We start from the raw sequence: 14,640 nt of genomic DNA, 5'->3' as shown, positions 1-14,640 counted from the left end.
TAGTATAGTATAGTTCAGCTATATAATATAGTATAGTTCAGCTATATAGTATAGTTCAGCTATATAGTATAGTATAGTTCAGCTATATAATATAGTATAGTTCAGCTATATAGTATAGTTCAGCTATATAGTATAGTTCAGCTATATAGTATAGTTCAGCTATACAGTATCATTATAAATTAAATGTATCTATTTTTTATTTTATTTAACCTTTATTTAACTAGGCAAGTCAGTTTAGAACAAATTCTTATTCACAATGACAGCCTACACCGGCCAAACCCGCACGACGCCGGGCCAATTGTGCGCCGTCCTATGGGACTCCCAATCACGTCCGGTTGTGATACAGCCTGGATGCTGATACTATACATACAGTATGTATATATTATAAAACAATGTACTCACTCCCAGAACTCTACGACAGGTGAGGTGGCGTTGGGGTTGAAGGTGAAATTGGTGCCATTCCTCTGGAAATCCACACAGTTCTCTACAAGGAAACAGAAACAGTAAACATATTCAGTATTGAACAACATGGAGGTAGATGGTTAGACTAGACTAGAATAGAATAAATTATTTTTTTAAACAAGTAGGACCCAGGTGAAGCAGGATGCATTATGGGTCTCACCTGAACAGGTGTGTTCTCACCTGTGTTCCAGTAGTGATCACACGAGGCCCAGGGTAGCTCCGTGGTAAAGCAGTTGAACAGGTAGAAGATAGCCCAGGACAGGATAACCACATAATACACATTCAAATGGGCCACGATCACCTGGGTCGCATAGCCAATACCTGCAGAACATACAGAGAGATTACATAGGCATGGACATACAGAGAGATTATATAGGCATGGACATACAGAGAGATTATATAGGCATGAAACAGACAGAGAGATTATATAGGCATGGGCATACAGAGAGATTACATAGGCATGAACATACAGAGAGATTACATAGGCATGGACATACAGAGAGATTACATAGGCATGAAACAGACAGAGAGATTACATAGGCATGGACATACAGAGAGATTACATAGGCATGGGCATACAGAGAGATTACATAGGCATGAACATACAGAGAGATTATATAGGCATGGACATACAGAGAGATTATATAGGCATGAAACATACAGAGAGATTATATAGGCATGAAACAGACAGAGAGATTATATAGGCATGAAACAGACAGAGAGATTATATAGGCATGAAACAGACAGAGAGATTATATAGGCATGAAACAGACAGAGAGATTATATAGGCATGAAACAGACAGAGAGATTATATAGGCATGAAACAGACAGAGAGATTATATAGGCATGAAACAGACAGAGAGATTATATAGGCATGAAACAGACAGAGAGATTATATAGGCATGAAACAGACAGAGAGATTACATAGGCATGAAACAGACAGACCAATGACCATCTCAGTGGCCTTGTGGCCTTGTGGCTAGAGTGTCCGCCCTAAAATCAGAAGATTGGGAGGTCGAGTCATTTAACAAATATATATTTATTTTTATTTCACCTTTTATTTAACTAGGCAAGTCAGTTAAGAACAAATTCTTATTTGCAATGAAGGCCTACACCAGACGACACTGGGCCAATTGTGTGCCGCCCTATGGTACTCCCAATCACAGCCGGTTGTGACACAGCCTGGATTTGAACCAGGGTGTCTGTAAAGACACCTCTAGCACTGAGCTGCAGTGCCTTAGACCGCAGCGCCACTCGGGAGCCAGATAGACTTAAACAGCTGCAAATTATCGAGACATTCAAAGTGTCAACTAACAGAAAAAACGTAAACAATAGGCCTATAGCAAACGCATCATATATGGTATACATTTTCCATGTGCAAATAGCACTTTTCTGGTTGCGCTCAAAGCACGCCATTCTATAGAACAGGCTTTATTTATCAACTCTAATCAATGAGCCCTATCAGGCGTCCATGGCAACACAAAACATAAACAACAGAGTAGGCTAATGAATCCTTCGTTTTTGGAGTTATATTCAGGTGAAACAATTTGTGCTAATCTATACTGCCATATTTCCAAGTCAGATTCTTAAAGGTCAAGGGGTGGAATTAAATGAATTGGAATCTCTGTTTAATCTGACAGACGTTGTTTTTTTTTTAACTTAAAGATATAGCCTAATCCAGCTATGAAAACTCTTGAAAATTGATTTATCCTGCAATAGATTTCGTTCAATTGGTCATATTTATTTTTTGTCTTCTTCTAAATAACTCTTTAAATGGAAAATCATCTTGGCTACGGAAAGTATTGCCTCAACATACACATGTTGTTTTGTTACATCCGGAAATGAAAATGTGTTAAATTCAGAATTACCTGTCACTGATCTACACACAAATACCCCGTAATGTCAAAGTGGAATTTTATTAAATGTAGAATTTTATTTCATTTTTTTTTTTTATGTAAAAGCTGAAATGTCTTGAGTCAATTAGTATTCAACCCCTTTGTTATGGTAAACCTACATACGTTCTGGAGTAGAAATGTGCTTAACTAATGACATTATGAATTACATGGACTCCTTCTGTGTTCAATAATAGTGGTTAACATGATTTTTGAATGACTACCTCATCTCTCTACCCCACACATACAATTATCTGTAAGGTCCCTCAATCGAGTAGTGCATTTTAAACACAGATTCAACCACAAAGACCAGGGAGGTTTTCCAATGCTCTCAAAGAAGGGCACCTATTTGTAGAAAAACAGATGTTTAAATATTCATTTGAGCATGGTTAAGTTATATATTAGGCTTTGGATGGTGTATCAATACACCCAGCCACTACAAAGATACAGTTGTCATTCCTAACTCAGTTGCTGGAGAGGAAGGAAACCGCTCAGGGGTTTCACCATGAGGCCAATGGTGACTTTAAAACAGTTACAGAGTTTAATGGTTCTGATAGGAGAAAACTGAGGATGGATCAACAACATTGTAGTTATTCCACAATACTAACCTAAATGACAGAGTGAAAAGAAGGAAGCCTATACAAAATGTTATGTGTAGATGGGTGAGAGAGGAACATCTATTTTGAATTCAGGCTGTAACACTTTCTGAAGGCACTGTATATCAAGCTGCCTAACACTACAGAAAATAGACTAGTGTCCTGTCCAGGGGGTGTACTGGTACATCAAGCTGCCTCACTACAGAAACAGGAGATAGACTCCTATGAGCTGTTCAGAGAGAGAAAATACTCCGGAAGGTTTAAACAAACACAGACACACAGAACATACAGGTATGAACATTCATTGGAAGAAAACACAGAGAGAATAAACCGGCATGCGATGGATAGGATATACACTGCTCAAAAAAATAAAGGGAACACTTAAACAACACAATGTAACTCCAAGAAGAAGTGTGATTGACTTGGAGTTACATTGTGTTGTTTAAGTGTTCCCTTTATTTTTTTGAGCAGTGTACATAAAGATGAATCTAAAACAATATTTGACTTCCTTTCTCACTATGTTGGATAAATAACATCAATCATCACTTTAATTAAAGACATAAGATAGATAAACATGTACAGTAAGCACAATCACCATGGACAGGATAAGTACTTTGCTAATAATCAACTGTGATTGTAATCGAGAGGGTGATTGTATATTTTGTTTTTATTATTATGAAAGGAATATTTACCCAATAGTTGACTTTAGTGTTAATAATATAACAAAAATATAAGTATTTAATGACATTAATTACATTTTTATTTTTTATTATGTATTAATACATAATCGGAATAAAATAAATACGGCATTATTACCTTCAAAGAGCGGGCAGCATTTCCTCCAACATGTGATGCCTCCTTCGCTGGTGAACTGCCCCAGAGCTGTCTCCAGGAAGAACACCGGGATACCACAGCATATAAAGAAGATTATATATGGTACGAAGAACGCACCTGGAAAACACACACACACACACACACACACACACACACACACACACACACACACACACACACACACACACACACACACACACACACACGCACACACACACACACACACACGCACACACACACGTTGACTAGTGTTAAAACAACGGTTCTTAATAATAACACATTGGCCCAGTTTCCCGGACACGGAAAAGGCCAAGTCCTTGGGAATAAGAAAAAAGCCATTTGAATGAAGATTATAAGTGGAAAGTCCTAGAAGATTCTGTTTTTACAGTACGTTTCAATAGGAACACAAAAGAGACAGATTGAGAGGGTGTCTTTCTTGAATCAAAAAAGGACTAGCGGCGTTCAAATCTAATCAAATGTTTATTGGTCACATACACATGTTTAGCAGATGTTATTGGTCACATACACATGTTTAGCAGATGTTATTGGTCACATACACATGTTTAGCAGATGTTATTGGTCACATACACATGTTTAACAGATGTTATTGGTCACATACACATGTTTAGCAGATGTTATTGGTCACATACACGTGGTTAGCAGATGTTATTGGTCACATACACGTGTTTAGCAGATGTTATTGGTCACATACACGTGTTTAGCAGATGTTATTGGTCACATACACATGTTTAGCAGATATTATTGCGAAATGCTTGTTCACATATTAACCATCAGATTAACATATTACAGTAACTTTAACACAACACCAGATTAACATACAAATTCGCTACAATGACATTGTTATGGTCCCGTGTGGCTCAGTTGGTAGAGCATGGCGCTTGCAACGCCAGGGTTGTGGGTTCAATTCCCACGGGGGGACCAGGGTTCAATTCCCACGGGGGGACCAGGATGAATATGTATGAACTTTCCAATTTGTAAGTCGCTCTGGATAAGAGCGTCTGCTAAATGACTTAAATGTAAATGTTATAACACAGGTAGGTTTAAATCTCTTGGAAGTTGCGTCAACACAATTAAATATCTGACCTCCTCAGTTGTTATAACAGAGGTAGGGGAATATCTGACCTCTTCTATTGTTATAACAGAGGTAGGGGAATATCTGACCTCCTCAGTTGTTATAACAGAGGTAGGGGAATATCTGACCTCCTCTGTTGTTATAACAGAGGTAGGGGAATATCTGACCTCCTCTATTGTTATAACAGAGGTAGGGGAATATCTGACCTCCTCGGTTGTTATAACAGAGGTAGGGGAATATCTGACCTCCTCTATTGTTATAACAGAGGTAGGGGAATATCTGACCTCCTCGGTTGTTATAACAGAGGTAGGGGAATATCTGACCTCCTCTATTGTTATAACAGAGGTAGGGGAATATCTGACCTCCTCGGTTGTTATAACAGAGGTAGGGGAATATCTGACCTCCTCTATTGTTATAACAGAGGTAGGGGAATATCTGACCTCCTCAGTTGTTATAACAGAGGTAGGGGAATATCTGACCTCCTCAGTTGTTATAACAGAGGTAGGGGAATATCTGACCTCCTCTGTTGTTATAACAGAGGTAGGGGAATATCTGACCTCCTCTATTGTTATAACAGAGGTAGGGGAATATCTGACCTCCTCGGTTGTTATAACAAAGGTAGGGGAATATCTGACCTCCTCTATTGTTATAACAGAGGTAGGGGAATATCTGACCTCCTCTGTTGTTATAACAGAGGTAGGGGTATATCTGACCTCCTCAGTTGTTATAACAGAGGTAGGGGAATATCTGACCTCCTCTGTTGTTATAACAGAGGTAGGGGAATATCTGACCTTCTCTATTTTTATAACAGAAGTAGGGGAATATCTGACCTCCTTTGTTGTTATAGCAGAGGTAGGGGAATATCTGACCTCCTCTGTTGTTATAACAGAGGTAGGGGTATATCTGACCTCCTCTATTGTTATAACAGAGGTAGGGCAATATCTGACCTCCTCAGCTGTTATAACAGAGGTAGGGGAATATCTGACCTCCTCTATTGTTATAACAGAGGTAGGGGAATATCTGACCTACTCGGTTGTTATAACAGAGGTAGGGGAATATCTGACCTCCTCTGTTGTTATAACAGAGGTAGGGGAATATCTGACCTCCTCAGTTGTTATAACAGAGGTAGGGGAATATCTGACCTCCTCTATTGTTATAACAGAGGTAGGGGAATATCTGACCTCCTCAGTTGTTATAACAGAGGTAGGGGAATATCTGACCTCCTCAGTTGTTATAACAGAGGTAGGGGAATATCTGACCTCCTCTATTGTTATAACAGAAATAGGGGAATATCTGACCTCCTCTGTTGTTATAACAGAGGTAGGGGAATATCTGACCTCCTCAGTTGTTATAACAACCCTATGATCTCTTGGAAGAACAGCTCAGGTGTAGCACTCACCCTCCGAATAATCTACAACATGGTTGGATCAATGTCTTACCTCCTCCATTCTTATAACACACGTAAAGGAACTGTCACGTACTGGCTTAGATGTTGGGCTGATAGTCGCTGGACCAACTGTCACGTAATGGTTTAGATGTTGGGCTGATAGTCGCTGGACCAACTGTCACGTAATGGCTTAGATGTTAGGCTGATAGTCGCTGGACCAACTGTCACGTAATGGCTTAGATGTTGGGCTGATAGTCGCTGGACCAACTGTCACGTAATGGTTTAGATGTTGGGTTGATAGTCGCTGGACCAACTGTCACGTAATGGTTTAGATGTTGGGCTGATAGTCGCTGGACCAACTGTCACGTAATGGCTTAGATGTTGGGTTGATAGTCGCTGAACCAACTGTCACGTAATGGCTTAGATGTTGGGCTGATAGTCGCTGGACCAACTGTCACGTAATGGCTTAGATGTTGGGCTGATAGTCGCTGGACCAACTGTCACGTAATGGCTTAGATGTTGGGCTGATAGTCGCTGGACCAACTGTCACGTAATGGCTTAGATGTTGGGCTGATAGTCGCTGGACCAACTGTCACGTAATGGTTTAGATGTTGGGCTGATAGTCGCTGGACCAACTGTCACGTAATGGCTTAGATGTTGGGCTGATAGTCGCTGAACCAACTGTCACGTAATGGCTTAGATGTTGGGTTGATAGTCGCTGAACCAACTGTCACGTAATGGCTTAGATGTTGGGCTGATAGTCGCTGGACCAACTGTCACGTAATGGCTGATAGTCGCTGGACCAACTGTCACGTAATGGCTTAGATGTTGGGTTGATAGTCGCTGGACCAACTGTCACGTAATGGTTTAGATGTTGGGTTGATAGTCGCTGGACCAACTGTCACGTAATGGTTTAGATGTTGGGCTGATAGTCGCTGGACCAACTGTCACGTAATGGCTTAGATGTTGGGCTGATAGTCGCTGGACCAACTGTCACGTAATGGCTTAGATGTTGGGCTGATAGTCGCTGGACCAACTGTCACGTAATGGCTTAGATGTTGGGCTGATAGTCGCTGGACCAACTGTCACGTAATGGTTTAGATGTTGGGCTGATAGTCGCTGGACCAACTGTCACGTAATGGCTTAGATGTTGGGCTGATAGTCGCTGGACCAACTGTCACGTAATGGCTTAGATGTTGGGCTGATAGTCGCTGGACCAACTGTCACGTAATGGCTCAGATGTTGGGCTGATAGTCGCTGGACCAACTGTCACGTAATGGCTCAGATGTTGGGCTGATAGTCGCTGGACCAACTGTCACGTAATGGTTTAGATGTTGGGCTGATAGTCGCTGGACCAACTGTCACGTAATGGTTTAGATGTTGGGCTGATAGTCGCTGGACCAACTGTCACGTAATGGTTTAGATGTTGGGCTGATAGTCGCTGGACCAACTGTCACGTAATGGTTTAGATGTTGGGCTGATAGTCGCTGGACCAACTGTCACGTAATGGCTTAGATGTTGGGCTGATAGTCGCTGGACCAACTGTCACGTAATGGTTTAGATGTTGGGCTGATAGTCGCTGGACCAACTGTCACGTAATGGCTTAGATGTTGGGTTGATAGTCGCTGGACCAACTGTCACGTAATGGTTTAGATGTTGGGTTGATAGTCGCTGGACCAACTGTCACGTAATGGTTTAGATGTTGGGTTGATAGTCGCTGGACCAACTGTCACGTAATGGCTTAGATGTTGGGCTGATAGTCGCTGGACCAACTGTCACGTAATGGTTTAGATGTTGGGTTGATAGTCGCTGGACCAACTGTCACGTAATGGCTTAGATGTTGGGCTGATAGTCGCTGGACCAACTGTCACGTAATGGCTTAGATGTTGGGCTGATAGTCGCTGGACCAACTGTCACGTAATGGCTTAGATGTTGGGCTGATAGTCGCTGGACCAACTGTCACGTAATGGCTTAGATGTTGGGCTGATAGTCGCTGGACCAACTGTCACGTAATGGCTCAGATGTTGGGCTGATAGTCGCTGGACCAACTGTCACGTAATGGCTTAGATGTTGGGCTGATAGTCGCTGGACCAACTGTCACGTAATGGCTTAGATGTTGGGCTGATAGTCGCTGGACCAACTGTCACGTAATGGCTCAGATGTTGGGTTGATAGTCGCTGGACCAACTGTCACGTAATGGCTTAGATGTTGGGCTGATAGTCGCTGGACCAACTGTCACGTAATGGTTTAGATGTTGGGCTGATAGTCGCTGGACCAACTGTCACGTAATGGCTTAGATGTTGGGCTGATAGTCGCTGGACCAACTGTCACGTAATGGCTTAGATGTTGGGCTGATAGTCGCTGGACCAACTGTCACGTAATGGCTTAGATGTTGGGCTGATAGTCGCTGGACCAACTGTCACGTAATGGTTAAGATGTTGGGCTGATAGTCGCTGGACCAACTGTCACGTAATGGCTCAGATGTTGGGCTGATAGTCGCTGGACCCAGGTTCCAGTCCCAGTCAAGGCGAACCTCCAAATGTGCTATAATACAGTAGAATATCTTACCTCGGCCTCCCGGGTGGCGCAGTGGTCTAGAGCAACAGGTAGAGGTAGACTCTGCGCCACCAGAGTCTCTGGGTTCGCGCCCAGGCTCTGTCGCAGCCGGCCGCGACCGGGAGGTCCGTGGGGCGACGCACAATTGGCCTAGTGTCGTCCGGGTTAGGGAGGGTTTGGCCGGTAGGGATATCCTCATCGCGCTCCAGCGACTCCTGTGGCGGGCCGGGCGCAGTGCGCGCTAACCAAGGGGGCCAGGTGCACGGTGTTTCCTCCGACACATTGGTGCGGCTGGCTTCCGGGTTGGAGGCGCGCTGTGTTAAGAAGCAGTGCGGCTTGGTTGGGTTGTGCTTCGGAGGACGCATGGCTTTCGACCTTCGTCTCTCCCGAGCCCGTACGGGAGTTGTAGCGATGAGACAAGATTGAAATTACTAGCGATTGGATACCACGAAAATTGGGGAGAAAAGGGGGTAAAATTTAAAAAATAAAAAATAAAAAATAAAAAAGAATATCTTACCTCCTCCATTCTTGTAACACAGGTAGGGGAAGCGCCACACGTTTCCCAGCCCTATGATCTCTCCGGCCACCGACAGGACAAACTCAATCTTGTTGTTCCAGTGGCCCCTCTCGTTGACCGGCTTCTTGTCATTGGCTGACTCGAAGTCCAGGGCGTCCTCTGGTTTGCCATTGATTACTGAGACTTTCTTCTCGCCTGTCATGGCGCTGCAACAGCCTGAAATGAAAGAAATCGATTACACTCCTTCAATTAGATTTAACCTCTGGTTTAAGGCTAAACTGTGAGATTTTGATTTTGAAGCATGTTGATGAGGCAGTTGAGAGAGGCGGCCCGGGGACAGGGTAGAGTAAAGGAGAGTAGAGTTAGAGTAGAGTAGAGCAGAGTTAGAGTAGAGGTAGAGTACAATTATAGTAGAGTAGAGCAGAGTTAAAGTAGAGTAAAGGTAGAGTAGAGTAGAGTAAGGGGAGAGTAGACTAGAGTAGACTAGAGTTAGGGTAGAGTAGACTAGAGTTAGGGTAGAGTAGAGTAGAGTAGAGTAGAGTAGACTAGAGTTAGGGTAGAGTAGACTAGAGTTAGGGTAGAGTAGAGTAGAGTAGAGTAGAGTGGAGTAGAGTAGAGTAGAGTAGAGTTAGAGTAGAGTAGAGTAAAGGTAGAGTAGAGTAGAGTTAGAGTAGAGTAAAGGTGGAGTAGAGTAGAGGTAGAGTAGATTAGAGTTAGAGTAGAGTTAGAGTAGAGTAGAGTTAGAGTAGAGTAAAGGTGGAGTAGAGTAGAGTAGAGTTAGGGTAGAGTAGAGTAGAGTAGAGTAGAGTAGAGTAGAGTAGAGTAGAGTTAGAGTAGAGTAGAGTAAAGGTAGAGTAGAGTAGAGTTAGAGTAGAGTAAAGGTGGAGTAGAGTAGAGGTAGAGTAGAGTAGAGTTAGAGTAGAGTTAGAGTAGAGTAAAGGTAGAGTAGAGTTAGAGTAGAGTAAAGGTGGAGTAGAGTAGAGTAGAGTTAGAGTAGAGTAGAGTTAGAGTAGAGTTAGAGTAGAGTTAGAGTAGAGTAGAGTAGAGTTAGAGTAGAGTAGAGTTAGAGTAGAGTTAGAGTAGAGTAAAGGTGGAGTAGAGTAGAGTAGAGTTAGAGTAGAGTTAGAGTAGAGTAGAGTAGAGTAGAGTTAGAGTAGAGTAAAGGTGGAGTAGAGTAGAGTAGAGTTAGAGTAGAGTTAGAGTAGAGTAGAGTTAGAGTAGAGTAGAGTAGAGTTAGAGTAGAGTAAAGGTAGAGTAGAGTAGAGTTAGAGTAGAGTTAGAGTAGAGTAAAGGTGGAGAAGAGTAGAGTTAGAGTAGAGTTAGAGTAGAGTAAAGGTGGAGTAGAGTAGAGTTAGAGTAGAGTTAGAGTAGAGTAGAGTAGAGTTAGAGTAGAGTAGAGTAGAGTTAGAGTAGAGTTAGAGTAGAGTAAAGGTAGAGTAGAGTAGAGCTAGAGTAGAGTTAGAGTAGAGTAAAGGTAGAGTAGAGTAAAGGTAGAGTTAGAGTAGAGTAAAGGCAGAGTAGAGTAGAGTATAGTTAGAGTAGAGTTAGAGTTAGAGTAGAGTAAAGGTTGAGTAGAGTTAGAGTAGAGTTAGAGTAGAGTAAAGGTAGAATAGAGTATAGTTAGAGTAGAGTTAGAGTAGAGTAAAGGTAGAGTAGAGTAGAGTTGGAGTAGAGTTAGAGTAGAGTAAAGGTAGAGTAGAGTAGAGTTAGAGTAGAGTTAGAGTAGAGTAAAGGTAGAGTAGAGTTAGAGTAGAGTAAAGGTAGAGTAGAGTTAGAGTAGAGTACAGTTAGAGTAGAGTAGAGTAGAGTTAGAGTAGAGTAAATGTAGAGTAGAGTTAGAGTAGAGTAGAGTTAGAGTAGAGTAGAGTAGAGTAGAGTAAATGTAGAGTACAGTTAGAGTAGAGTTAGAGTAGAGTTAGAGTAAATGTAGAGTAGAGTAGAGTAGAGTTAGAGTAGAGTTAGAGTAAATGTAGAGTAGAGTAGAGTAAAGGTAGAGTAGAGTTAGAGTAGAGTTGGAGTAGAGTTAGAGTAAATGTAGAGTTAGAGTAGAGTAGAGTTAGAGTAGAGTAGAGTAGAGTTAGAGTAGAGTTGGAGTAGAGTTAGAGTAAATGTAGAGTTAGAGTAGAGTAGAGTTAGAGTAGAGTTAGAGTAAATGTAGAGTAGAGTAGAGTAGAGTAAAGGTAGAGTAGAGATAGAATAGAGTTGAAGTAGAGTTAGAGTAGAGTAGAGTAGAGTAGAGTTAGAGTAGAGTTAGAGTAGAGTTTAGAGTTAGAGTAGAGTAGAGTAAAGGTAGAGTAGAGTTAGCGTAGAGTTAGAGTAGAGTTAGAGTAGAGTAGAGTAGAGTAGAGTTAGAGTAGAGTAGAGTTAGAGTAGAGTAGAGTAAAGGTAGTGTAGAGTTAGAGTAGAGTATAGTAGAGTTAGAGTAGAGTTAGAGTAGAGTAGAGTAGAGTTAGAGTAGAGTAGAGTAAAGGTAGAGTAGAGTAGAGTAAAGGTAGAGTAGAGTTAGCGTAGAGTTAGAGTAGAGTTAGAGTAGAGTTAGAGTAAATGTAGAGTTAGAATTATAGTAGAGTTAGAGTAGAGTTAGAGTAAATGTAGAGTAGAGTAGAGTAGAGTTAGAGTAAATGTAGAGTTAGAGTAGAGTAGAGCAGAGTTAGAGTAGAGGTAGAGTACATTTATAGTAGAGTAGAGTAGAGCAGAGTTAAAGTAGAGTAAAGGTAGAGTAGAGTAGAGTAAGGGTAGAGTAGACTAGAGTAGACTAGAGTTAGGGTAGAGTAGACTAGAGTTAGGGTAGAGTAGAGTAGAGTAGAGTAGAGTAGAGTAGACTAGAGTTAGGGTAGAGTAGACTAGAGTTAGGGTAGAGTAGAGTAGAGTAGAGTAGAGTAGAGTTAGAGTAGAGTAGAGTAGAGTAAAGGTAGAGTAGAGTAGAGTTAGAGTAGAGTAAAGGTGGAGTAGAGTAGATGTAGAGTAGAGTAGAGTTAGAGTAGAGTAAAGGTGGAGTAGAGTAGAGTAGAGTTAGAGTAGAGTTAGAGTAGAGTAGAGTAGAGTTAGAGTAGAGTAGAGTTAGAGTAGAGTTAGAGTAGAGTAAAGGTAGAGTAGAGTTAGAGTAGAGTAAAGGTGGAGTAGAGTAGAGTAGAGTTAGAGTAGAGTTAGAGTAGAGTAGAGTAGAGTTAGAGTAGCGTTAGAGTAGCGTTAGAGAAGAGTAGAGTTAGAGTAGAGTTAGAGTAGAGTAAAGGTGGAGTAGAGTAGAGTTAGAGTAGAGTAGAGTAGATTTAGAGTAGAGGTAGAGTTAGAGTAGAGTAGAGTAGAGTAGAGTTAGAGTAGAGTTAGAGTAGAGTAAAGGTAGAGTAGAGTAGAGTTAGAGTAGAGTTCGAGTAGAGTAAAGGTGGAGAAGAGTAGAGTAGAGTTAGAGTAGAGTTAGAGTACAGTAGAGTAGAGTTAGAGTAGAGTAGAGTAGAGTTAGAGTAGAGTTAGAGTAGAGTAAAGGTAGAGTAGAGTAGAGTTAGAGTAGAGTAAAGGTAGAGTAGAGTAAAGGTAGAGTCAGAGTAGAGTAAAGGCAGAGTAGAGTAGAGTTAGAGTAGAGTAGAGTTAGAGTTAGAGTAGAGTAAAGGCAGAGTAGAGTAGAGTAGAGTAGAGTTAGAGTAGAGTAGAGTTAGAGTTAGAGTAGAGTAAAGGTAGAGTAGAGTTAGAGTAGAGTTAGAGTAGAGTAAAGGTAGAGTAGAGTATAGTTAGAGTAGAGTTAGAGTAGAGTAAAGGTAGAGTAGAGTAGAGTTGGAGTAGAGTTAGAGTAGAGTAAAGGTAGAGTAGAGTAGAGTTAGAGTAGAGTAAAGGTAGAGTAGAGTAGAGTTAGAGTAGAGTACAGTTCGAGTAGAGTAGAGTAGAGTTAGAGTAGAGTAAATGTAGAGTAGAGTTAGAGTAGAGTAGAGTAGAGTAGAGTAGAGTATAGTAAATGTAGAGTAGAGTAGAGTTAGAGTAGAGTTAGAGTAAATGTAGAGTAGAGTAGAGTAGAGTAAAGGTAGAGTAGAGTTAGAGTAGAGTTGGAGTAGAGTTAGAGTAAATGTAGAGTAGAGTAGAGTAGAGTTAGAGTAGAGTTAGAGTAGAGTAGAGTTAGAGTAGAGTAGAGTAAAGGTAGAGTAGAGTTAGCGTAGAGTTAGAGTAGAGTTAGAGTAGAGTAAAGGTAGAGTAGAGTAGAGTAGAGGTAGAGTAGAGTTAGAGTAGAGTAAAGGTAGAGTAGAGTAGAGTAAAGGTAGAGTAGAGTAGAGTAGAGTAGAGTAGAGTAGAGTAGTGTAGTGTAGAGTAGAGTTAGCGTAGAGTTAGAGTAGAGTTAGAGTAGAGTAGAGTAGAGTAGAGTTAGAGTAGAGTAAAGTTAGAGTATAGTAGAGTAAAGGTAGTGTAGAGTTAGAGTAGAGTAGAGTAGAGTTAGAGTAGAGTAGAGTAGAGTTAGAGTAGAGTAGAGTAAAGGTAGAGTAGAGTAAAGGTAGAGTAGAGTTAGAGTAGAGTTAGAGTAGAGTTAGAGTAAATGTAGAGTTAGAGTTATAGTAGAGTTAGAGTAGAGTTAGAGTAAATGTAGAGTAGAGTAGAGTAGAGTTGGAGTAAATGTAGAGTTAGAGTAGAGTAGAGCAGAGTTAGAGTAGAGGTAGAGTACATTTATAGTAGAGTAGAGTAGAGCAGAGTTAAAGTAGAGTAAAGGTAGAGTAGAGTAGAGTAAGGGTAGAGTAGACTAGAGTAGACTAGAGTTAGGGTAGAGTAGACTAGAGTTAGGGTAGAGTAGAGTAGAGTAGAGTAGAGTAGAGTAGAGTAGAGTTAGAGTAGAGTAGAGTAAAGGTAGAGTAGAGTAGAGTTAGAGTAGAGTAAAGGTGGAGTAGAGTAGAGGTAGAGTAGAGTAGAGTTAGGGTAGAGTAGAGTAGAGTAGAGTAGAGTAGAGTAGAGTAGAGTTAGGGTAGAGTAGACTAGAGTTAGGGTAGAGTAGAGTAGAGTAGAGTAGAGTAGAGCAGAGTAGAGTAGAGTTAGAGTAGAGTAGAGTAAAGGTAGAGTAGAGTAGAGTTAGAGTAGAGTAAAGGTGGAGTAGAGTAGAGGTAGAGTAGAGTAGAGTTAGAGTAGAGTTAGAGTAGAGTAAAGGTGGAGTAGAGTAGAGTAGAGTAGAGTAGAGTTAGAGTAGAGTTAGAGTAGAGTTAGAGTAGAGTAGAGTTAGAGTAGAGTTAGAGTAGAGTAAAGGTAGAGTAGAGTTAGAGTAGAGTAAAGGTGGAGTAGAGTAGAGTAGAGTTAGAGTAGAGTTAGAGTAGAGTTAGAGTAGCGTTAGAGTAGAG

At 41.3% G+C, this 14,640-nt stretch overlaps 1 protein-coding gene across 1 annotated transcript; it reads right to left on the bottom strand.

The window, feature by feature from the left end:
* Positions 1-398: 398 nt before the first annotated feature.
* Positions 399-9,539, bottom strand: LOC120038589 (sodium- and chloride-dependent GABA transporter 3-like). Its single transcript, XM_038984287.1, has 4 exons — positions 9,338-9,539; positions 3,767-3,901; positions 643-783; positions 399-484 (listed from the first exon to the last, which is right to left on the bottom strand). Exons 1-4 carry the CDS (start codon positions 9,537-9,539, stop codon positions 399-401), a joined length of 564 nt encoding a protein of 187 aa, XP_038840215.1.
* Between the last annotated feature and the right edge of the window lie 5,101 nt (positions 9,540-14,640).

Source organism: Salvelinus namaycush, unplaced genomic scaffold, assembly GCF_016432855.1.
Source record: "Salvelinus namaycush isolate Seneca unplaced genomic scaffold, SaNama_1.0 Scaffold2266, whole genome shotgun sequence".
Taxonomy (NCBI): domain Eukaryota; kingdom Metazoa; phylum Chordata; class Actinopteri; order Salmoniformes; family Salmonidae; genus Salvelinus; species Salvelinus namaycush.
The sequence above is the reverse complement of the archived record's forward strand: the minus strand, read 5'-3'. Positions and strand labels throughout refer to the sequence as shown.

Bases quoted from the DNA above. Each gene is read 5' to 3' on its own strand.
- LOC120038589 (XM_038984287.1), bottom strand. From the start codon at position 9,539: ATGACAGGCGAGAAGAAAGTCTCAGTAATCAATGGCAAACCAGAGGAC. The intron at 3,902-9,337 runs GTAAGATATTCT...TGTGTTTTCCAG, and splicing joins GTGTTACAAGAATGGAGGAG to GTGCGTTCTTCGTACCATAT. The intron at 784-3,766 runs GTAATAATGCCG...TATGTTCTGCAG, and splicing joins ATGCTGCCCGCTCTTTGAAG to GTATTGGCTATGCGACCCAG.